Below are 26,978 nucleotides of genomic sequence, written 5' to 3' on the forward strand. Positions count from 1 at the left end.
CAAACACTCCTCCTCACTTTTCGGGGTATCAACGTTTTCGACTTTTGACACAATATTCTGTTTCAAAATTGACCTCAGAAGGGTTTTTTTTCCCTTATATCTTAAACTGTTATAAAGTAAAACGATAGAATTAAACTTCAATCCTACTTTATAAGTCAATATATTTTACTAATTAAGCCAATTTAGGCTTCAAACTCGTTGCGACGCTCGGGGTGGCGGTTTCTGTGTCTTGCGGGGTGGCAGCATGTCTGAGAAATAGGGATTACTTTTTCATGCAGCGTTCTCCTGGCCCCCTTTCGAGACAAAAGAAATTCAGATTTCTTAGAAGAATTAAGATTATGTCATGGTACGGTGTTATTTCGCTATAAATGTGGCTATGTCAAACATTAAGAAGTATATTTTTTTATAATCTAAAGACCGGAATGAACAAAGAATAGGCACTATATAATGATAGTAGTGCGTTGCTAATATTGGTATTACTTTATACAGTTCCTACATTTAAGTTTTGAACAGAAGTCCAAGTTAAGCAGAATAATCAAGATAATTACAATCAATGTTTATATACACATATATAAATCCTTGCTGTTGTCCCTACAATAAAAAAAACTACTGAATGACTGCATGTTAAATTATTAATTGTGATAATCTGCTTACTCGGCACATATGTTCAAAGCCGAAAGATAGGAGTTTTAAAAAGTAACAAAATAATTATATTGTGGGTGTCAACTTTTTCCATGAAACCCCCTGTCTTTTTCTTTAAAAGACTTCTTATTTTTTTCAAAAAATGTATATAATTTTATCCCTGACCTGTAATACACATAAATCGACAATTTTAGTTTCGTAGGAACCTGCCTGGAAAATTATGTAAAACAGGAATACCGCAGATCAAGAAAATGGGCAAACCCACATAGCACAATATAATTATTTTGTTACTTTTTAAAACTCCTATCTTTAAGCTTTGAACATATGTCCGGAGTCAGCAAATTATCACAATTAACAATTTAACAGTCATTCAGTTGTTTTGTTTTTTTTTATTGTGGGGACAACAGCAAGGATTTATATATGTGTATGTAAACATTGATTGTAATTATCTTGATTATTCTGCTTAACTTGGACTTCTGTTCAAAACTTAAATGTAGGAACTGTATAAAGTAATACCAATATTAGCAACGCACTACTATCATTATATAGTGCCTATTCTTTGTTCATTCCGGTCTTTAGATTATAAAAAAATATACTTCTTAATGTTTGACATAGCCACATTTATAGCGAAATAACACCGTACCATGACATAATCTTAATTCTTCTAAGAAATCTGAATCTCTTTTGTCTCGAAAGGGGGCCAGGAGAACGCTGCATGAAAAAGTAATCCCTATTTCTCAGACATGCTGCCACCCCGCAAGACACAGAAACCGCCACCCCGAGCGTCGCAACGAGTTTGAAGCCTAAATTGGCTTAATTAGTAAAATATATTGACTTATAAAGTAGGATTGAAGTTTAATTCTATCGTTTTACTTTATAACAGTTTAAGATATAAGGGAAAAAAACCCTTCTGAGGTCAATTTTGAAACAGAATATTGTGTCAAAAGTCGAAAACGTTGATACCCCGAAAAGTGAGGAGGAGTGTTTGAGAAAACGGAGCACTCTTATAGGCTGCTTTAAACGGTCAGAGGTAGGTTGATATTTGCTTTCTTCCGTAGAAAACAATTTTCTGATCTAACACGTCTAAACATATGAAAAAAATTCAGGTTTATTCGCCGTGTTGATGTTTTCCTCGCCTCGGTGCCGCCACCCCGAGTTACGCATTGCCGCCACCCCGAATGTACCGTTCTAACCGGTGAGAGTCCTACAGCGAAACCATTTTAAGATCAAATCCCGATAGATATATTGACTGTGTACTTAATAAATATGTTTTTAAATATGGTTATTTATCATTTTGTGGAGATTTCTAAGCATGAAAAAAGAAGAGAAAAAAGCAACCAGTCATTGTAATCGTGAATCGCTGGAAGATCCGATGACAAAGAAATTATTGATACTGATGTAGATGACAATTAGCAATGACGATTAACAAATGCCGATTATTATTTTGCACAGTTTGGTGATATATTATACATTGATGATCTCAAGCTATGAAAAAAAAAATGATATTTCGTCATTTATTTTTTTATTTATTTATTTATTTTTTTTTTTTTTTTTACATTTTTGTTCTTAAAACATTTTTTTTTCTGACAAAAAAAAATAAAATAAAATAAAATAAAATAAAAAAATAAGTGTAGACACGTGCCTTTAGTGCCTAGCTAATGTCAGAATTATACATTTTATAATCATATTATATTATAATTCTATATTTTCTCAAATACAAATGTAATATCTATTATGCCATATTTCCCACAAGACCTTCAAAGGTTTTCTTTTCACAATCAAAAACTCAATGGCACCCCGCCCTCATTTTTCCCTGTGATTCCGTGAAGGAAGGGGTCAAAGGCGTCTTTGTCTCACGTCTCCGACCAAGGCCCCTCAAATAAAATCCTGGATCCGCCCCTGGCAGTGGGGCTTTTATGAAATAAAGACGGCTCTCAAAGAAATGAATTCGTTTGCATAAAGTACCTGATGTGCTTGAAAAAACTTGTTCAACCATTTTAAGATCAAATCCCGATAGCTATATTAACTGTGTACTTAATAAATATGTTTTTAAATATGGCTATTTATCATTTTGTGGAGATTTCTAAGCATGAAAAAAGAAGCGACCAGTCATTGTAATCGTGAATCGCTGGAAGATCCGCTGACAAAGAAATTATTGATACTGATGTAGATGAAATTGTTGCTTGTGACGGAATGTAGGTAATGTAGGTAAACATTCTAATTTAAAACTGAAACTAAACAAAACTAGAGGTATACTGTGATCACTGAGCTCACAAAATGATACCCCCGCCTCTCATATGATTATAATGGCAGCTCTGGGAGACCCGAAATAAGTGTCAGATCAAAAAGTAAAATAGGAGGTGCACAATGGCACCATGTAATAGTATCATTTAAGGAATAAAGTTAATAGCTACATGTACCCAAGTTATACTGGGTTGGGGCAGTTTACGCTTTATAAACCGCGAAGCGGTTTATAAAAAAGCACTGTTCCAACCCAGGTTATACCAGTATAACTTGGGTAACTATTGAATTTAATTTTCCATCATTAAATATATAAAAAATATATATATAAAAAAAAATAAAGACCATTTTTCCTTCAAAAATGCCTTCAAATTGTACTTTTTTTTTTTAAATATAACGTCAAGCGGATTGATACGTTTTTGAAGTAAGTCATTGTGACGTAGGCAACCCAGGTTATACGCTATATTCTATTTTTTTTAATCCAATCAAATGACGCGTTACAACCAAAATTAAATTATTAAATTTTATTCAGTGGTAAAGTAGGAGATGCGGATAAGAGATGAGTACCCCTAAAAAATATAGAAAGAATGGCAGTTTCTATGTTTTGCCATTGCAAACCCGAAATATGTGTCCAATCAAAAAGTAAAATAGAAGGGGGGTACTATAGTAAACATAGATACTAGATGCTTGTGCCCCCTCAATATAAACGCCTTTTTTTTTTTTGCTTGTTAGGAAATTTTTGGTAGTGTCCCCTGAACTGTCAACTGAAAAAGGTATGGCTGTGCCCCCCCCCCCCCAAACTGAAATTGCTTCCTACGGGCCTGCCCCAAAGCGTAATGGGCGGACAGACAGCCCCATCACTATACATCCCCGCTTTTCAAGCGGGGGAGGGGGTGTATAATAACAAAGTATGGATTGCTGACAATCATAAGCATAGGCGTCGGAAGCAAATTGATAGAGGGGGGAGGGGGGCTAAACCAACATAAAAAGGTAAGCCCCAATTTTCAATGCCAATATTATGTCTATCTTTGCAAAAAAAAGTGGGAGGGGGCTAAGTCCCCCCTAGCCCCCCGGTTCCGACGCCTATGATAAAAGAACCAAAATTCTTGTCACAGGTGATCAGTCACTGGAGTCCCCCCTCCAGTTTTATACCTCCTTCCCTGGGCTGTACGCTTGTTAAATGTATATATCATGAATTATTTTTCTATTTTTCATTTACAATATGATTCTTTACATTTTTGTTCATTTCGATACATGTACAGAATGTAACGCTACATATACTGTACTTTTGCTTAATTGATGCGGACTAGAGAAATTAAGGTCTCTACAAAATTATTAAATATATTGAAGAGGGAAAGGGTTTCAAATTCAAATCGGCATCGGAAAATTTGAAGTTTTGGATGTATTTGAAGTAAAATTATTTGAAGGCATTCTCTATAGTGACTTTAACTCCGTTTTAGGATCAATCGTGGCACACACAGTCTTAATTAAATTCAAACTCTCCATGATAAAATTATTTGACAGGCTCTTAGTAAGCAATGTCTTTTTTTTGGGGGGGGGGGCACAACCTAACGTTTTCATTTGGGGTGAGTACTACCAAAAAAGGAGGTCATAACTCATAAGGATATATTTAGGGGGCACATCCATGAAGTAACTTTCTTTTCAATAAAATACTATGTAGATGTACTGCAAAATTATAGGAGGGGCACGCCCCCTCCCCCGCGGGTTCCAAAGGCCACGTTTCATTAAAAAAAAAAACATTATAAATCGGGCTCTGTATAAAAATAACAGTAACTCTTTCCTAAAAAAATATGTCTTGTTCGGTTATTCGGATAATGAAATAATTTAGAATACAACTTTTAAAGTTATTTTCAACATTTAGATATTACTAGTATATCCCAAGCTCAATATCTTAATTCATAGTAGACCTAAGACCACTTCAAAGATTACACTTATTTCAATTTAATTTTTTACTTGGTCTTGAGAGAAAATAGCATCTAAGAATAGATGCGAGGTTCGACAATTTTTTTGTAGATATTCTGACTTTTACTTTTATATAGAAAATTTTAAGCCACTAAAAAATCCTATGTTCCAACCTTCCATTTGGACGATTTTTTGAATTTTGTATGGTTTTCTCGCGGACTGTATATCGGCAATTTGAACTATTTTTAAAAGTAGATCAAGGTCAGGGGTCATGAGGTTATTAACCATGATAATTCATCAAAGCCTACTCTTATGTCTGAAACATTCCAAATCCGTCTCCGCTTTTATAAAAGATCTTAAAACTCACCTCTTAGAACTAGCTTATGACGGAATGTAAATATTGTATTTTAAGTGATTTACTTATAATGTACAAAAACATTGAACTGGTTGTAAGGTCTATTATGAACTTTGTGTTTTACTCATAAGTACAGGTTCTAAAATTTTTAAACCTTTCAATATTTGTAATTTATATTAGGGACTTCCGCGCAATGTACAGTACACTAGCAACATTTAATGTTCTTTTAGTACCGGTATATAATGTCTTTTAGTTATCCTATATTTTTAACTCTCATGCATATGTATTTTTTTTAAGTAGTTTGTTCTCCATTTTGTATGCTTATGTGTATTTTAATGTTAAGCGCACTAGAGTGTCTATATAATCATGCGCTATAGAAATTATTGTATTGTTCAAAATATCAAATCCATACCTCTTACAGTTCTTAAGATATAAGATGTGACAGACGGACATACAGACAGACAGACACCGGGTAAGGTGATCCCTCTGCAGGCGAAACAAAAAAAAAATATTCATATGTTTCAATTATTTTATCTTTTTCATCGCTATCGAGTTAGAAGTTTCGAAAGCAGTTTCACTGAGACAGAAATATGTAGGCAAAATCATCTCGCCATATAATTCCGTCACGCTTTGACCTCTGACCCCCTAAAAAGTTCTTACAGAATTGAACATCTTTTCTCTTCAATAGGTTCCTTCAAGAAAAAAATTGGCAAATGAAAATATAAAGACTTAACCATAGTGTTCAAATACCTGCATTAAGTTCATATTCAAAGGTTAGATGTTTTGGCAGAATTCTTCTACATCAAAAGTCAAAGTTCCTTTAGAAAATTCCATATTGTTGCAATCAATGAGCATATCATTTACCTTTCAAATTTTATAGCGTTCAGAAAGTCTTGACCTTTTTCCCCCTCTAAATTATCTGTTGAAATAAGCATTTGTATAACTGACTTGAGTCAACATAACTCTGAAGAATTTGGAATTCAAGTTCCAAGATGAGAAATGGGATGTCATATTGAAACCCAAGGAGGAAAAATATAAATGATTTGTTAAATATTTATTATAAATATAATCAATTAATATTCACAGGAGGACACTGTCATAGTAAGATGGAGTTAAATTTTTATCAAATTGATAAATTACGGGTTTAATCAAGAAACAATGCGTACCATATCTTAAACAAGTAATTATGACATTTTGGTCATCGTAAACGGGTAAAAATGAATTAGAATACGCTCAAGTATACAGACAAACAGAGGGCTGATGGCCATTACCTCAGTTCAATCTCCATCAAGAAGTTAGCGATTGTTATTCAAATTGTAACCAGTGCCATCTCTATATAGCGATAAAGGTTCACTTAGCTGTAAATATTCCATTATAACACTTGCTTGCAGCCAATCGATGCCTTATTATTTCGCTTTTCGATTACATGCATCTCTCGTTGTAACATGCGCGTGCTCTTGGCTGCCCAAGGATGATTGGCAAGTACTTCCGTTTTTGTAAACTACTGGTCACGCGCTTTCAGAAAATATCAACATCTTGAATAAAACAGGCGATTATCGCGCGTATCTCATAATTCTTAAATCAAGCGTTCTCTTTCTTCGAGGATTTTCGCTTTGTGATTTTTCTTCCGTTTGCTTGTTTTTATCTTGGATTTAAAATTAATTTTCTTGAAAACTTTCTGTTTGACGAAACCGTTCACATTTATTTTCAATACTGGTCGTTGAGGATCACGAATTAGTATTTGGACTACGTGTGAAATGAAACTCTCATTCTCAAAAGGTAGGTTTTGCAACCTTTAAACTCATTATTTTTTTTCAGGAGAAATATCGTAATTAATAAATTCAGGACAACTGGAAAATTACAAAACATATCTATTGAACATTTGATAATATTTTTTTTATTTAGGTAATTTATTAGAGGTTAGACCAGCAATAAGTGTGATCTAAGGATCTTGCTATATCAAAATGTTAGCTTACAGGATTTGGGGTTAGGATTTGTAAATGGAATGGACGCTTAAGGGAGCCGACTGGGGTTTTATTGTGTGAAAACTACTACAGAGAAACTTTTTAATTTTGTACCATATGTACCTTACATTGACTTCGGTATACATGCCAAGTTTAGTGAAAATCTACCGTCTGGTTATTTTTAGGGACCATCTCAAAATACAGGTACATTTACTATAGGATTATATAGGAAAATACCATTTTTTCGCACTTCGGAGCAAATTATACAAATGCTACTATAGACTTTTTGCTCAAATTATATTATTTGATGGGTAATACTATATTGTACATTTTGTGCAAGAAACACAAAATTCTACCGTCTGGTTTCCAGAGGGGGATTCTCAAAATGTCAAAATTCATGATATTTTCCTGTTTTTATGGAGTACAACAAACCATGACAGATACCACAGTTTTACATAAAAAATAATAAAAATGATTGTTAGATTCTCAATTTCCTATGTTAAAAATTTCAAGAGCATGTATTTTATACTTTTTATTTTATGGCATAATTAATTACCCCGCTTAAAGAACTTCGGATATTCATAACGTCAAAAACACACTATTACGACGTCTATATCTACTCATCATTTGAAAAATCGTTTAAAATATCAGTAATTTAAAAACTTAATTAGATATTTTAACCTGTGATTTCCTAAATTTGTTAATTTTTATAAATTATGTAAAAATAGTTGATTTAAAAGGGTAAATACGCTTTATTTTACTATGCTGCGCGAAGTATTGCGCAATGAAAACCCCAGTCGGCCCCCTTAAAAGCGTATTTTAAGATATTTTATAAAACATTAAAATAAAGTTAACGATAAGGGTAATGTTGCTATCAAAATTTAAACTTATAGGCATGGATCAAACGTGGTGTGTAAGCAAAAAAGTAATTTTGTTTGTTCTTCAATCATTTTTATCCAACTGGCTCGTTTGCATTTTTTTTTAAAGGTTATCAAATTCGAAAAACAATCTCTATATTAAAATGTTTTATTGAAGAAACCGATCGATTTCAAAGAACAAAACACAACATAAACAAAAAACTCAAACAAAAGGAACAAAAGCAAAAAGGGGGTTTAAAAAGTGTCACTGTAATAATATATTAAACACATGTCTCTCATACTCTCTCTCAAACTCTCTCCAACAAAGGCACACCCAGGGGGATCTGAGGATGTATTTGAAAAAAGTGAAGATATTCTGCAGTCGTCTTGGATATCGAAGAACTTTTATTGTTGAAATCCATACACTTGCAAATGGAATCTAAAACAAGTTTTAAAAACTTGCTCGATCAGAAATTCAGAGAACTGCTCTGCGGTCTGGTTACACTCCAGTCAAAACAATTAATGGAGATGTTAACAATAGGGCGCTAGAAAAAGGAGATGTGTTATTGTTTTTGTTAGCACTACGTAAAATAATAATGATTGCTTATAAGAGTTGCTTGAAGAACATTATTATCAAACTGTTATGGTATATGTTTGGCGTAATAATCATTTGAAGTTAGAATGAACACATATGCGTGATGTTACATGAGGATGTTACATTGAGGGTTAGACTTAGAATGTAGATTTTGGTGTTATGATCATGTGAAATTAGAATGGAAACATTTGTTTTATTTCCAGATCATCTTTTGAACTTGTGTTTTTATATTTAATTTTAATATCAAATATTGACTTATAGCCTTATGTTTAGTATCAAGGTATCAAAACTCACGTTTAGCTGTTAAGGTTGTGTTTTGCCATTTGGCAAACCTTAAAGACTATACTTGAAAAATCATTACATTTGTTCGTTCCCCGGTTTATGGCTTGGTAATGGTATGGTTGATGCAGTATTGGTGGGCGATTGAAGTTCGACATTTGGAAGACAGCAATGTCACTAATAAATTCAATCACCGCAAATATATTGCTTATTTAAAAGCATTGAAATGTGATCTATTTCAATATTTACTTGGAGGACAGACAGTTATGTCTTTATATTGATTATTGTGAATGTCATACATGTTTTATGAAGTTTATCTTACGGAGAAAATAGACCGCCTGTAAGATTTCGCCAACAATAATTCAAGTGAATCCAAATAAGACAAAGATCATTTTCTTATTGTGTAAAGAAATGAGAGGATAACAAATAGTAATCATGCTCAAAAATCTATTTAAACAACAAAAATTGTGAGCAGAGCTATTACAGACCTCTGATAACAGGGATAAGATCACGTGCCATAGACGAGTAAGCAAACCCCTCATGTGCTCCTTGTCATGATTGGGAAAACGAAATATAGGTAGACAATTCCGTGTGAAAATATTAGCCTAACAATTTTGTATGAAAACTTCAGTAAACATTCCACGACAGATTGTATTTCCAAACAAGGTCAATGTATCAACCATAGAATATACGACATGTTGACTTTAATAGAGATTGTTGTATCATCAGCTTTTTTGTCAATAGCCTGTCTCGTTTTAGAAAATTTGTACACAGAACATGTTCTTGCGCATCGAATCAACTGGGATATATAATCTTATTATGCAGGTAGCAATGATATATTCCTACATGAATAAGGGAGGTTGACGATAGAAAATTAAAGTCATCTTATTTATTATCAAGTTTAGTTGTTAAGTTGCCATCAAAGTCTTTCGGTAGTAAAATATCCATATATGAAGCAGATGTGTCCGCTTCTGTGGAGTCTTTTTATGCCGAGTTAAATGGGATGTATCAATCAACGTAGGAATGAAAATGAACATTGTCAATTTATAAAACGTCATATAGCTAGATGTTGAATTGAACGTCACAGCAAGAGACTTCTTTTCAAGTAGAAGTTTTTAAATAAATTCTGCTTCATAAGAATACAAAACAGGTCTGCAAATATAGGAGCACAATTGTTACCCATGGGAATTCCCACAAATTCTTGAAATACCTGGTCTCCAAAGAAAACTTAGGTATTGTCTTTGAAAAACTCAAGAATATTTTGAATATAAACTTCAGAGTACTTGTCTTTAGAATCAAAATGATTTCTAATAAAATACGTCTGCAGATGACCAATATCAAGGTAAGTAAATTACGATTTCCATTTTATTAAAAATGTAGTTATCTAGGGCGACAAAAACCTGGTCTTTAATTTATATGGAGGTGTTTTATAAAGTGATGAAAAGTCGTATGTTTTGAAGCTATCGTTTCTAGTATTAATTTGAGATTTCGAATTCTCTTTTTTTAATGGAATTATGTATCCACATTTGATTAACACAACTTCTACAGAAATCTTTAAGTTTTTTCTTCACTGTTGTCAATATTTTCGTGAGGAGTAAAGACAAAGGTTTGGTAGAATATTTACTAGAACCCACTATGTTTTTGTTTGTATGGAATTTTATGAAGTTAAGGAATCCATTATAGGTATGGTAATTCGTGTTTAACTTTTCTAAGTTACAATTTTTTTCTCTATCATAGGGTATAAATAAGTACGTTTTCATCGGGTATAACTACTAGTATATACGTTCATATAGATTAGATCTATTATTATTTCACATGACTGTTTACATTGGGTATTACTATAGACATTAGGTTCAGTGGATTTATGAGGTTGATCACAGTTTGTTATCTTCACCTTTTACACATTGTATGTATTACAAATTGATTATTATTATTGTTTTAAAGTTATCATTTTGGTATAGCTATAAACATTCACATTTGTGACAATATCAATCGCTTAATACTTTATGATACAACAGATCATTTTCTCATTTTGTCTAATTATTTGAGTTGGGTTTAAATAATTACGTTTTCATTGGGTATAACTACTTATATTTTCATGGGTTATAACCATTTACGTACAGTGTTACTATTGACGTTTAATGTCATCAAAAGGAACAAAAACGGAAGAAAGTGTAAACACAAAGTATTGATGTCAGATGGGTCTAAACAGTAAACCTGACTTAAAGTTAGTAAATTTAACTGTATCAGTCAGCAGTAAATTGTAAAAGTCAGCAATAGCCACGACCAGTACTGACTTAAAGATAGTACTGTAAACTGTAACAGTCAGCAATACAGTAAGAGAAATAGTCACATACAGTACTGACTTAAATTTAGTACTGTAAACTGTAACAGTCAGCAATACAGTAAGAGAAATAGTCACATACAGTACTGACTTAAAAATAGTACTGTAAGCTATAATAGTCAGCAATACAGTAAGAGAAATAGCCACATACAGTACTGACTTAAAGATAGTACTGTAAACTGTAACAGTCAGCAATACAGTAAGAGAAATAGTCACATACAGTACTGACTTAAAGATAGTACTGTAAACTGTAACAATCAGCAATACAGTAAGAGAAATAGTCACATACAGCACTGACTTAAATTTAGTACTGTAAACTGTAACAGTCAGCAATACAGTAAGAGAAATAGTCACATACAGCACTGACTTAAATTTAGTACTGTAAACTGTAACAGTCAGCAATACAGTAAGAGAAATAGTCACATACAGTACTGACTTAAAGATAGTACTGTAAACTGTAACAATCAGCAATACAGTAAGAGAAATAGTCACATACAGTACTGACTTAAAGATAGTACTGTAAACTGTAACAGTCAGCAATACAGTAAGAGAAATAGTCACATACAGCACTGACTTAAATTTAGTACTGTAAACTGTAACAGTCAGCAATACAGTAAGAGAAATAGCCACATACAGTACTGACTTAAAGTAATTAAAGTAAACTGTAACAGTCAGCAACACAGTAAGAGAAATAGCCACATACAGTACTGACTTAAAGTAAGTAAAGTAAACTTTAACAGTCAGCAACACAGTAAGAGAAATAGCCACATACAGTACTGACTTAAAGTAAGTACTTTAAACTGTAACAGTCAGCAAAACAGTAGGAGAAATAGCCGCATACAGTGCTGACTTAAAGTTAGTACTGTAAACCGTAACAGTCAGCAACACAGTAAGAGAATTTAAATAGCCACATACAGTACTGACTTAAAGTAAGTAAAGTAAAAAGTAGCATTAATCAATAAAATTAAAAAAAATCACATACCACTTATATATGTGAAATACGCACATACCACTGACGTAGTATTGGCAGTTGGCAATGCAGTAAGCGAAATATTCACATATCACTGATGTAGTGATGTGGTATTAGCAGTTAGCAATGCAGTTAGAGAAAAATCACATACCACTAATGTAGTATTAGCAGTTAGCAATACAGTAAGAGAAATAATTACATACTACTGATGTAGTATTAGCAGTTAGCAATACAGTAAGAGAAATAATTACATACCACTGATGTAGCATTAGCAGTTAGCAATGCAGTAAGAGAAATAATTACATACCACTGATGTAGTATTAGCAGTTAGCAATGCAGTAAGAGAAATAATTACATACCACTGATGTAGTATTAGCAGTTAGCAATACAGTAAGAGAAATAATTACATACCACTGATGTAGTATTAGCAGTTAGCAATGCAGTAAGAGAAATAATTACATACCACTGATGTAGTATTAGCAGTTAGCAATACAGTAAGAGAAATAATTACATACCACTGATGTAGCATTAGCAGTTAGCAATACAGTAAGAGAAATAATTACATACCACTGATGTAGTATTAGCAGTTAGTAATACAGTAAAAGAAATAAACACATACCACTGATGTAATATTAGCAGTTAGTAATACAGTAAAAGAAATAATCAATCTTCTAGTACGTTCGGGAAACGTATCCACCTCTAATTTCCTGCCTTGTGTAAGCCGTAAATATTAGGTAGAATTTAATATGTTTCTTCTTTTTTTTTTCTTTTTTTTTTTACATAAATGGTATTTACTGAGTTGAGATGACATTCCCTTAGTAAAACTTGTTATATCCCAACAGTCCTTTTCTCGTGATGTGTTGTTATGGCGCTGCCGTCTAAATTTTTAAATATGTATGAAAACAATTAGCAAAACAGAACAAAATTATTTCTGTAAAAGTCACAAAATACCGGCTACATTTGTCTCCTGAGAATAAGTACATGTACCTAATATTCTCATTTCTAGAAGATAATTCAATACGTCTTCGCCATGTTTAAACTTTCCATAGATTGTTATTACAGCACTGATTGTCACGTAATATGGTTTGTCTATTCAGGGAGTGACTCATATAAACAATTTGTGTAATTGTTGGTTTTTTTTTTTTTTTTTTTTTACATCAGCATAAGCTGCTTAAATAAATATCTAACCATATTGTATTCATGTTTACAAATAAAATAAACACTGAAATAAAGAAGTTTGAAAAAAAAAATTATTACATAAACACCTAAAAATCTTAAGTCTGCCTTGTATGATATGAGTAGCAGTTTAAGAATTTCTGTCTGTTAAAGAAAATTCTGAACTTTATTTTTGGTAATGGACGCGCTATTTACCTTGAGAGTGTGTTTCTGAGTTAACATAAGAAACGGCAAATACATGAAAAACGAGACACGAAAAGGTCTAATTAATGTAACCAATTACTCCAGTAGATTATGAAAATCGAGAGAATTGATTTCATGCGTTCTGTAGAGGCATTTTTATATAGGTGATACATTCCTTTTTGATTTGTGTGAGAAATTATCCAATTCAGATGAAATGCATATCGGGATATTGATGACAGCACGGCCATTTAGCGGCGGATTTATAGTTCCATTGTGTTTGTACGGGACTACTCTATAGGGAATGGTAAACACCTAATTTATAAAAGGAATGTATAATATTTCAATTTTCTGTGACATTTGTTATCATTCTCTCAAGCAGGAACAATTCTTTGGACCATGATAAATGTTATCCAAGGCCAAATGTCCATTTAATCCGCGAGATTTTTCATGGAAGCTAACCGGTGGGAAATCTGTACAATTGTGATATCCTCACGGTTACCGAGTGCAGTATGTCTCCACTAAAATGATGAACATTAATATTTATTAATCATACTTCACTTGGTTAACATTACACATACTATAATTATGTTTTTCAGTAAACATCATCTCTGGTACTCTGTATCCTGTTACTATCTATAAAGCATAAGTAGATTTTAAAATGTAAATTGAACTTGAAATTTCATAGTTATTTTCTTTATTGAGTTATTTCCATAGCATAGAATGCAACAACTCTTTTCAAGGTAAAAGACTCTGTTTATCATTTATTCAAGTGAACGTAACTTTATTGAACATACCTCAAAACATACAGGTAGAATCACAAAAATAAGACACCTTAACACAAGACAGATCTTTGATATTTGTTTGGTACAATAATGCACAATCTGTTGAAGAATACTTACGTGCATATGATACTGAGAAAGCAAATACGTCCCTCTGTTGATATTGTTCTGACTTAGATTAAGTGAAGGCACTTTCATACTATTTGGTCTAGCAATAATGACACACAAAACAATAATAATACTATCTACTTTTACATATCCGATGTGAAAAAGCAAACAATTCCATAAATGAATAAAGCAGGCAAATTTTATACAGTGTAATTACAACTGGGGTTTTGATCAAAGTATTTACGTCTTTATTTACTTTAAAAACATGCGGATCATTAAATATCAATTGTTGAAATGTAGCTAATATTCAATAAATAAAGTCTGTTGCATTAAAGGACAATTCATTTATATGATGCATTTTCCTAAAATCTATACAGTAACATCATAATTGATCTTATTTTCTCTTCCGAAAAGAACTGACCATAAATCTGTATTATGTTAGGGTTTGATGCGTGCTTGACTGCTTTCGATCTTGTTTACCCGATGTGTATGAGTTGTCTTTAATTCATATGTCATTTCTCTTTGAATTAAAAGCATGGCTCATTATGGTATACACAAAATCTCACAAACACTTTCTTTAATTAACAAACATCCAATAAAATAGTCTACTTAACGATATAAGATAATAATTTGACCTTCGTTTTAATGATAAAAGTCAGCTTTGGACCAGATTATTCAAAAAAGCATTTCTTTGTCACACAGATAAGCCTGACATAGTGACATACATGACAGAAAATTCCATGGCTGCCGTGTAGAAAACCTATCACCTCTCCATTCTCTGTGTAATCCATAGCAGATCCAGGAGATTAGGTCGGTCAGAAACAAATGATTATTACAGAGGCATGTATTTTGCCTCATAATGGACTAAATTGTATTTTAATCTGACGTTATTTCACGTCATTTTATCGTCAATCCCCGCGTGTGATTACCCAATGATTTGATTTTGACGGAGACAAATACCCACAATTCCTCGAGGAACAAAAGATGGCGGTCCCATGATGTTCCTTGTCATAAAGATTATATTTAAATGCTGCATCGGCGACGAATCATAACCAACCAAATCAGAATGTGATTTCTAAAAAGGATTTATTAAAATTGATTCCCCATGCCTTTTATTGAATATCAATTTAAAGTATTTTAGAAAGCAGTCATTAAAATTCCGGCCTTTATCACGATTTTAATGGAAGTATAAAGACATTTTTCTTCTTAGAGAAAGGGGGCTTAAAGAGGCTTTCACTACCCACAAATTCTTACCAGATCCATCGTGTTCAACTAATTGGAAAAATTTAAAGTGAACTTTATTCCACATAAGCAGGGAATGATACTGATAAATTCGGGGTTTTTATACATGTGTCTTATTCAGGTGTCTTATAAATATATTTTTTATCACGAACAAGGATGCTAATATTTGCACACCTTAGGTAATTTATATCAGTGTATCGTCCACTTTTGTTCTGTTCGCTCGTCTTTGTGACAGGGATTGAAGATTTTGAAGAATGTGATGTTAATAACTTCATTAAAAAATAAAAATAAAAAAGTCAGACAATTCCTGATTTTCGAAATGATTACCGAAACAACCGTAATAATATAAAAGAAGTCAATATTTTTTCCCCTGGATGAAAATAAATACCTAACTTACAAAGCATCGTTATCCAGATGTACAGACATTTTATTTTATTTTTTTTAAATGTTTTATTTGCCAGTAGATTTCACATGGAATATTTCTGTACATTTTCAACACTTGTTAGCAAAGTCTTTTTTGAATACCTAAGACTAGAGATGTCAACGAGTCCCCGGTTAACCAGTTACTCGATCGAACGTCCGAGTATCGAATGCTAAAATTTGTTATTCGAATGTATGTTTTTAGGTCACCTGAGTCACTCAGGTGACCTATTGCTATCCGTTTTCGTCCGTCGTCGTGCGACGTGCGTTAACATTTGAACATTTTTAGCTTCTTCTCTGAAACCGCTCAACCAATTTCACTAAATTTGGTATATAGCATCTATGGGTGAAGGGGAACAAAAATTGTGAATTTCATGGTCCCTGCCCCCCCCCCCCCGGTGCCTGAGGAGTGGGACTAAAACCACCAAAATTAATGCAATCTTTAAAAATCTTCTTCTTTACTCCCGGACATCAAGCAGTCAAACTGTTGGCATGATTGTAATAAGCATTGAGCCCTCTACCAAAATTGTGAAATTCATGGCCCCTGGGTCAGGGGTTCAGGTGTTAGGGTGGGGCTCTATTGATTATTTGCATGAATTCTTTGAAAATCTCCTATTCTGCTCCTGGGTATTAAATAGACTAACTTAGTGCATAGTTATGATGAGCATGGTTGCCTCCTCCGGAATTGTAAATTTCCTGGCCCCTGGGTCAGGGGTTCTGGTGTCAGGGTGGGCTCAAATGATATATATAGTGAAAATGCATTATTTCTTTGAAAATCTCCTCTCTCCTGGATATTAAATAAACTAAGTACATAGTTATGATAAGCATGGCTGCCTCCTCAGAAATTGTGAATTTTGTGGCCCCTGGGTGAAGGGTTCTGGTGTTAGTTCGGGGCTCTATTGATTATGTAGGGAAAATGCATAAATTCTTTCAAAATCTTCTTCTCTGCTCCTGGGTATTATTCAAACAAAGGAAGTGCATGGTTATGATAAGGAAGAATGCCTCTTCCAAAATTGTGAAATTCATGGCCCCTGGGTCAGGGGTTCTGGTGAAAGGGGGGTATATTGATTTTATAGTGAAAATGCATAATTTCTTTCAAACTATTTTTTCTACTACTGGTAATAAAGCAAAGAAACAAGTGTATAGTTATGATGAGCAAAGTGCTTCTTCCAGAATTGTGAGTTCATGGCTCCTGGATAAGATGTTCTGGTGTAAGGAGGGGGGGGGGGCTTTATTTATTTAATAATGTAGTGAACATGCATTTCTTTGAAAATCTACTATGCTTCTGGACATAATCGAGGCAAACAGAGTAAAAGTTTTAATGTGCAATGGTATTTTTACCAGAATTTTGAACACATGGATTATTTAGTCAAGTGTTCTGGTCCTGGCAAGGGCTCTATGAACTTGTATTCTGCTGAGCAAAGTTATTCCCCTTTGCCATTCAACTTTGATAATTAATCACTGTAAATAATGTATTTGAAAGGTTAATAGAATAAGAGAATTACGCAAGAATATTTATTGTTTAATACAAAAAGTACTTTCATAGTTTTAATGATCAGGTAGACTTGGAAATAATAGATGAATAAAAGTTAGGCAAAAATAACTTATCTTTTTCAATGTTCTTCAAAGGACAAGAGAGACCAATGTGAGAATTAGTAATATGGGGTTAAAAATAGACATTTTGATAATAGTCTGCATGGTAATAGTGATAAATAGGGGACAGATAGATTCTATACCAATTATTTTGTTGATGCTTATCATACTATTTTTCTTGCTTTTGGGCAACGAGGCTTTATCTATCAGTTTTTGGATCCTCTAAATTATTGTATTGTACTCAGGTGACCGTTAAGGCCCTTGGGCCTCTTGTTCATATTTCAAAGTACATATATTTATCAAAAACGTATCAAAAATAATTTAAATATGCATTGTCCGTGTCGATACAATAATTAACGTGCCGACTCCTACATGTACGCCAGTAAAACCCGTTATAGCCTATGGCTAGGTATATACCGTGACTAATCACCCGAGGCCTGTTCAACAGCGCGAACGTTCGCGAGCGCTCGCGAACATTTCTGTTGGAGGGATAAGGGATTTTGGCGAGCGCTTGCGAACGTTCGCTCTGTTGAACAGGCCTCAGGTACATAGTTGTTCTCTGCATACAGGGTTTACATCCCTCAGTTGACGTTTTCCTGGCAAAAATCGACCAAGCATCCGATTATCAAATATAGACCGATTTGACATCCCTACCTAAGACATATCTAAACTGGTCCCTACGATCTTGGCCAAAATTATTCTATTTCCTAGTATAAACTACAATATCATTAATGTATTAATCACAGTAACTCCATTCTAAAATAAATCAGAAATTTACTCAGATTTAGAGAAAATTGTTTTTTCCAAAGGCCTCAAGTTCATTGCATAGTTAGCTTTATAATATGTCATCATAAATTTCTAAAAGGATCAAATAAAATTCTTTGTTAACTAGTTTTTCACTTTTTTAACACTTAAAATCCATTTTCTTAAAATAAGATATAATTAATGACATGCTTTGTGCCTGAGCATCTGATTTCATCTCTGGTTATCTCGGGGTTCGTGTTTTGTGTCGTTTTTACACCGTTTAAGAGATTGATCACTGTTCTTTATCTAAATGATCACATTAGCTGTTAACGTGTTCGTACAGTTAGCTTTCTAATATCTCTTTACATTCTTCTATCAATATCAAAAAACACGCAATAAAGGAATCTCATGGCGTCTTAGAAACACTGCTACTGTACAGTACCGTATGTCTTCTTTTAGCTGCAATAATGTAGCCCTCTCCCTTTTTTTTGGGGGGGGGGGAGGGCTACAACTCCTAAGGATCTCCGTAATGGTGCAAGTGCGGGAGTGATTCACTCCTGCACGAATTTCGGCTTAAATTATCAGTAAATGGCTATTTAATTGACATTTCTTACCTGAACTCCAAAAATGTAGTTATGCAAAACATAAATCAATCCAAACATACACAGAACAATCCATATATCGGTTATTTTTCGTGTATGTCAACATCACAACTTGAATTTATCCGCCATGTTTACTGACCTTGATCGATTTTATTTTGGGACAGCCAATGAGACTAGGGATCTCTAGGGAGCGGATCTCTGTAGGAATTACCTTATTTTAGGCATAAATATCGCTGTTTACGAAAAAATGTCACATGGAATAGTTTTATTTATAAATATTTAATGATGCCATACAGCATAATCATTTAGTAACCCCGAAAATCTACTTTACAAAGTAATTTATAATTTTCAAGCGCAAGTCTCAGTGCATCACGCGAGAACTGTCATGGCTTCTGATGAGAGCGACTGGTAAACAAGCAGATTTATTTTATCTGGTTTTCGCGTTTAACGGGCTATGTTGTTGACAGTGAATAAAAATTTCGCCTTTATAGAAGTAAGTTGAATGTAAAAACAATTTATTTTGCCTGCAGTCGCCCGTATTTAAAAAATATATTTGCACCATTACAGAGATGCTGTGGAATTGTAGCCCTCTCCAGAAAAAATCAGATAAAAAAAAATCGGAGAGGGCTACATTATTGCAGCTAGTCTTCTTTAGAAACACTTCTACTGTACAGTACCGTATGTCTTCCTTAGAAACACTTCTACTGTACAGTACCGTATGTCTTCTTTAGAAACACTTCTACTGTACAGTACCGTATGTCTTCTTTAGAAACACTTCTACTGTACAGTACCGTATGTCTTCTTTAGAAACACTTCTACTGTACAGTACCGTATGTCTTCCTTAGAAACACTTCTACTGTACAGTACCGTATGTCTTCTTTAGAAACACTTCTACTGTACAGTACCGTATGTCTTCTTTAGAAACACTTCTACTGTACAGTACCGTATGTCTTCCTTAGAAACACTTCTACTGTACAGTACCGTATGTCTTCTTTAGAAACACTTCTACTGTACAGTACCGTATGTCTTCTTTAGAAACACTTCTACTGTACAGTACCGTATGTCTTCTTTAGAAACACTTCTACTGTACAGTACCGTATGTCTTCCTTAGAAACACTTCTACTGTACAGTACCGTATGTCTTCTTTAGAAACACTTCTACTGTACAGTACCGTATGTCTTCTTTAGAAACACTTCTACTGTACAGTACCGTATGTCTTCCTTAGAAACACTTCTACTGTACAGTACCGTATGTCTTCTTTAGAAACACTTCTACTGTACAGTACCGTATGTATTCTTTAGAAACACTTCTACTGTACAGTACCGTATGTCTTCTTTAGAAACACTTCTACTGTACAGTACCGTATGTCTTCTTTAGAAACACTTCTACTGTACAGTACCGTATATCTTCTTTAGAAACACTTCTACTGTACAGTACCGTATGTCTTCCTTAGAAACACTTCTACTGTACAGTACCGTATGTCTTCTTTAGAAACACTTCTACTGTACAGTACCGTATGTCTTCTTTAGAAACACTTCTACTGTACAGTACCGTATGTCTTCCTTAGAAACACTTCTACTGTACAGTACCGTATGTCTTCTTTAGAAACACTTCTACTGTACAGTACCGTATGTCTTCTTTAGAAACACTTCTACTGTACAGTACCGTATGTCTTCCTTAGAAACACTTCTACTGTACAGTACCGTATGTCTTCTTTAGAAACACTTCTACTGTACAGTACCGTATGTCTTCTTTAGAAACACTTCTACTGTACAGTACCGTATGTCTTCTTTAGAAACACTTCTACTGTACAGTACCGTATGTCTTCTTTAGAAACACTTCTACTGTACAGTACCGTATGTCTTCCTTAGAAACACTTCTACTGTACAGTACCGTATGTCTTCTTTAGAAACACTTCTACTGTACAGTACCGTATGTCTTCCTTAGAAACACTTCTACTGTACAGTACCGTATGTCTTCTTTAGAAACACTTCTACTGTACAGTACCGTATGTCTTCTTTAGAAACACTTCTACTGTACAGTACCGTATATCTTCTTTAGAAACACTTCTACTGTACAGTACCGTATGTCTTCCTTAGAAACACTTCTACTGTACAGTACCGTATGTCTTCTTAGAAACACTTCTACTGTACAGTACCGTATGTCTTCTTTATTCTCGGCATCATAATTCAAATTACTGATATGTTTTTGTTCTCTGTGTACTTCTGGTCCTCAAGAATAAGCAAATTTGTGTTCTCAGTGTCAAGTTTATTTCTAGCATTATAGGGTTATCAATTCTTTGTTCTCAGTGCCAGGTCTTAGTGCTATTTCTTGGGTTTTTAAAACTACAGGTAAACATGGAATCTATATGATAATATATATAATACATGTATGTACTTGTATATCTAAAAGAGGGTTTTTCGTTATGAATAATATTCTTGTATTCTACAGGGTAAAACAGATGTTCTCAGCTTTCATCTATCTAATAAGGTTGGATAATGGATCGTTCCTCAAAATCAGAATTCTACTAGACAAATAAGTTAGGCAATCCCTTATCTTCATTGCCAAGTGTAATTCTACTCAAAAGGGCAGAAAATTCTTTGTTAAAAATGGGATATTTACTTCAAATTTTTAAGAGCATACCTTACTTTTTTCCCGCGTTTTTTTTTTTTTATACTTTTGTATCCAAGAAAAGACCGTTCTTTTTTCTTAACTTAGTGTATCTTTTTAGCTCACAAGGATATGGAAATCTTTCTTTCCAGTATCAGGTATTCTTCTAATTAACAATAAGTCTTTGTTCTAAGCTAAAGAATATACTTCCAGTCTACAAGGACAGGAAATCTTTGTTAAAAGTGTCAGGTATACTTCAAATCAATTCCTTGATATCTAGAGTCAAAAGTTCTCCGTGTTTTCATAGGCAGATGTAATTTCTTCTCAGTGTCAAGGATACATGTCGTTTACAGAGGAACGTATAACTTACAGAGGAACGTATTACGCATATTGGCGAAAACTGGTCTCTGGTGGGATAAGGTTTAATAACACAATATGTGAAATAAGAATCCGTTGTGCTGAAAAAGGTGTGGTTAAAGCAAAGGCTCCTGATCATATCTATCATATAATCAATACGTGTTTATGTTTCTGAAAATAGTCATATTTCATTGCAATTGCAGACAAGACAATTCAAAGAACTGTGGTCCCCCGCTTTCGGTGTCTGGGTGGTTGGAATGCAATTTTTAAGGCATACTGTAAACTGCCTTGTTTGCATTTCCTGTCTTGTCTGTCCATCATACAAAAAAATATAAAATTTTGAATCGATAAACTGAAGCGTCTCAAAATAGCTCAAGATTAAGGTCATGAGGTCAAATATCATAAAACAATCCGAAAGGTCTTGTCACATGTGATGCAAATTTGAAAAAAAATATGATACCTCTTTCTCTTCTGTAACAATAGTTAATATTTTGATAATTTTCCTAAACTTCTAGGTCAACGTCATGAAGTCAAAAATGATAGGTTTTTTTTTTTCCGTTTTTTCTAAAGGGGATTTCATAAGTATTGTACATGAAAAATATGAATGCCCTATCTTCTCTCATTCAAAAGTTATTACCAATGTGAATGTTTTTTTTTTTAAAAATCAATGTCAACTTCAAGGTCAAGGTCACAGAGTCAAAAATCACAGAACCTTTAAAAAGGCCTTGTCACAGTTAATGCACATGCCAAATATGAAAACCCTATCTTTTTTTCATTCAAAAACTATAACCAATGTCATAATTTTGGAAAGTAGGTCAAACTTCAAGGTCAAGATCCTGGAGTCAAAACCATAGTGTATTTGGAGAGGTCCTCACACAGTTAATGTACATTTGAAATAATACCCTAACTTTGCTCATTTAAAGTTTTGAACAAGGTAAAAGTAATGTTAAAAGTTATAAGTCGGTCAAAGTTCAGGTTCATGGTCACGGGGTCAAAAATCATAGTCTATTTGGAAAAGTCTTGACAAACGTAGTGTAAATATGAAATATAAATGCCCTGTCTTTTTTTATTCAAAAGTTATAACTAATTTAACATTGTTGGAAAGTAGGTCAAGCTTCAAGGTCATGGGGTAAAAAGTCATAATGCATTTGAAAAGGTCTTGTCACGTGTAATGTATATTTGAGATATGAACACCCTATCTTTGCTCACTCAGAAGTTATGACCAAGGTTAAAATAATGTTAATTTTTTTTAAAAGTAGGTCATGGTATATTTGAAATGATATTTCCACAGGGTAATGTACACGTGAAATATGAAGCCCTGTCTTTTTTCATTCAAACGTTATGGCCAAGGTTTAAGTTTTTGTGACAGACGGAAAGACTGATGGACGAATAAGATTTAAGCGGGGGCCAATTATCTACGGTCAATTTGTGACCGTACAATATGGAAATCAAACCAACTTTCAGCAATTATTCAATTATTTTTTGGGGGTTTCTAAAGCAGAAGACATTAGAGGGTTTCATCTGATCAAACTTTGTTACATTTTCTTCCGTTAGAGATTGATTATCTTCGTTTGTTTGACCTCTGTCCTACGTCATTTATTTACAAACATAGACGCCTATTAACGCAATAAGATTTCTTTTTAAAGCAGAAAACAATAGCTTTGATTGGCAGATACTTGAGTTTTCAAGCAATCAATTTCTATATCAGGTTCCTGTCTCACTGTCAGGTTACTGTCCTGTCTTTAACTCATTGAATGGAACGGACAGCGTAATAAGTAAAATCTGATCAGATATAAGCTTAGGCTAAACGAAGGTCGTAGGAGGGCTGAATGTAATCATCTACTGCCGTCAAACAATCTTAGTTCGAAAGCAAGTTCTTTGCTAAATACGAAGTATAATATATATATACCTAATGTAAATCAATTATTCGTACAAGACTTTCAGAAAATCATACGTTTCCTTGATATAATAGACCAGCACCAGAGACGGATAGGCTATATTTGGGGCACTATCTCCAGAACTACCTATTTTCCCGTTATTCTTTTATACTTTATATTACTGATCTCATTGGAATTATTTATCGAAAATTCAAATATTGATCATGACTTATTTGCCGACGATGCTACTTTAGATTTGAGTCTAATTCTGACTTGTGTTCCGAAACACAAAACTAAAATATTTAAAAATTCTTTTCAATTTTCTGGAGCAATTTCCTTTGCATATAAGAATGTCTCCAACACTTCAAGATTTTAAATCCAAAACAAGAAAACTCATAATAGACCAACGATCAACTTAAATTTTAAAAACTGTAAATCTGTGTATGAACTGCACATATTCTAATGTAATGTTGTTTATGCCCTGTACACAGATTTGTATTGTCTGTAGGTTTTTTCAGATCGATCACTGTTTGTTATCTTCACCTTTTTTCATTTGTAAACTGAGGCAAGCTACTGACAAATAAGTTGATATTACAAGGATATCAATAACCCCGTTTAAAGTTAACTTTTCGAAAATTTTACGGTTGTCATAATGGCTTTGTTTCTATGTTGTATTTTGTCTGATATGTTTCATACCATTTGTGAGGTCATTGCTTTTTTCCTTTTGTAATAAATTTAGCTACGGAGTACTCAGTCTACCTGATCAATACATAGGACTCCAGCGGATGTGACCGGTACAGGGCATGTTTATTCCTCTTAGGCACCTGATCCCAGGGGTCCGTGTTTTTGCCCTTTTCACGATTTATTTCGTTTACTGGATTTATTTTCACTTTTAACCTAATGAGAAATTCACAAAGCAACCAAATTATTTTTTGATGTTTGTTGCAATTGCATAAAATCGTCATTTGGAAAATCATCGTCTTTAAAAATTATATGACCAGATTTTATTTGTGAGATTTCAATAAGAAACGTTATACAAGGCGGCTGTTTAATATAAGGTTCTTTTGCTTTATTGCTGCCTGGGGTAAAAGTCTAGCAAAGCTAGCTGTATTTCACAAACAAATAATAAATGCGTAATAAGATATCAAATGCTTATCGACAACTATAGAAATTGTGAAATCCTGTAGCGTTTTGCTAAGGATGTAAAAATACTTGGTTGTGATCACGTCAGAATGAGCCAACTTTGAAATTACTTTTACTATCTTTTATAGTTGAAAATTGGGGTCACCTTTGGCTTTAAGCTCTGTCGTTGAACAATGTCTTAAACCATCTTCTTTTATTGTCGCTAACATATGGAAACAGATGTTTTTATTCAAATGGTTAAAATCATTTACTAATGAAATAAAATTAACTACATATTTTACTTATGAAGTTCAAAAGTAAATACCAAATCATTTTTTTTGGAATACCTTCTAAATACACGAACAAACCTAGGATTTTTTTTACAAAAAAATCAGAAGCTCCTTTCAAAAAGTTGTTAAATTGTTATTCGTCTTTGGAGAATAGTCTTTCAAACGATCTCCAGTAAAACATTTTCTGCAATAGTTTGAATACCTCTTGATTTTACTTTGAAATGGAATAGAGTAAGTCAATTTACTTCCCGAGGTAATGTCGAAGGACAAGTCTTTCTATGAAAGGGTGTATAAAGAAAATTCTCATTTATTTCGATTTTATACACTCTGTATACTGTTAACTCTCGTATAAACTTGACTGTGACGTAATCATGATTTTTATTTAACTAGTATAATGTTCTAAATTTACAAACAATCCAATATGCTACTTTACTTACCATAAATTAGAAAAAACTGAACAAGATCTAGAATTGATATTTAAAAAGATAAAATATCACATGGAATCCTACATATAATATGTAGCTGTAGAGACGTAGTTCATATTGAGTTCGACAACCAGAGTGCTACTGTCGGTACCATTAAAATGTGTATACTTTATGCCCACAAAATGCGCACGATTCAGAAAGAAGTCATACATTTTATGTCCGCAATTTTAGCCTGTCATTTCTGAATGTCACTAACCGAATGTTCCTAAAATTAATTCTTGTCCAGTTCTGTTTTTGTTGTTGGATTTCCAACACTATGGTAGACAATGGCATCAGTTTGTAGTGAAATACCAGCTTTGGTTGTTGCTTTCAGAAGAAGGGCTCATAGTCCTATACTGTTCTAGTATCCTAGACATTCTTGTCTCTCTACCATATCGCTATAGGTCAACGATATTGTGGAACAGGTTTTTATTTTCCTTTTACATACCCTAAAGAAAAAATATTATATATAATTAACTATAGCTTACTATAGATAACTATAGTTAACTATAGTAAATCAAAGTGTCAAAGTGATCACTGTAGTAAATCAAAGTTTTCAAAGTTATCACTATAGTGTCATAGTTATCACTATAGTAAATCAAAGTTTTCAAAGTTATCACTATAGTAAATCAAAGTTTTCACCATAGTAAATCAAAGTTTTCATAGTGATCACTATTATAATATGAATCAAAGTTTTCATAGTGATCACTATTATAATATGAATCAAAGTTTTCATAGTGATCACTATAATATGAATCAAAGTTTTCATAGTGATCACTATAGTAAATCAAAGTGTCAAAGTTATCACTATAGTAAATCAAAGTGTCAAAGTTATCACTATAGTAAATCAAAGTTTTCATAGTGTCAAAGTTATCACTATAGTTAACTATAGTTAACTATAGCATTTTTTGTCAGGGCACTGGCAAGTTTCCTTTTACATACTGACAAGTTTATTGTTGAGGGTCTGCTTTGGCCAATTGTTTTGCCACAAGTTTAGCAATTTCTTCATCCAGGGTCTTTTTTGCGCTATAATCTATATAACATCCTCTTTAATTACAACATGCAGAGGACTTGGGATGGTAGGGTGTCTTGGTGTGAAAGACGGATGACCATTTAACATATGTTGTAGAGGTGTTTGTTTGTTTGTATGTTGTTTAGCGTCCCTCTCGAGAGTTTTTCACTCATATGGAGACGCCACCATTTGCCGGTGGAGATCTGCAAATTTTGTCCTATACTCGGCA

The 26,978-nt window shown here is 33.4% G+C and overlaps 1 protein-coding gene across 1 annotated transcript in view; it reads left to right on the forward strand.

Annotated features, from left to right (window-relative positions):
- The first annotated feature begins 6,756 nt into the window (after positions 1-6,756).
- The window catches only part of LOC133175081 (synaptotagmin-15-like), a 107,199-nt gene continuing 86,977 nt past the window's right edge, over positions 6,757-26,978 (forward strand). The window contains exon 1 of the mRNA XM_061310202.1: positions 6,757-6,940. Coding sequence (XP_061166186.1) covers positions 6,919-6,940 — 22 coding nt within the window. The 5' untranslated portion in view covers positions 6,757-6,918. The remainder of the gene's footprint in view (positions 6,941-26,978) is intronic.

This window comes from Saccostrea echinata, unplaced genomic scaffold, assembly GCF_033153115.1.
Source record: "Saccostrea echinata isolate AGI-Se365-2 ecotype Australia unplaced genomic scaffold, CSIRO_AGI_Sech_v1 ptg000060l, whole genome shotgun sequence".
In the NCBI taxonomy this organism is placed as follows: Eukaryota; Metazoa; Mollusca; class Bivalvia; order Ostreida; family Ostreidae; genus Saccostrea; species Saccostrea echinata.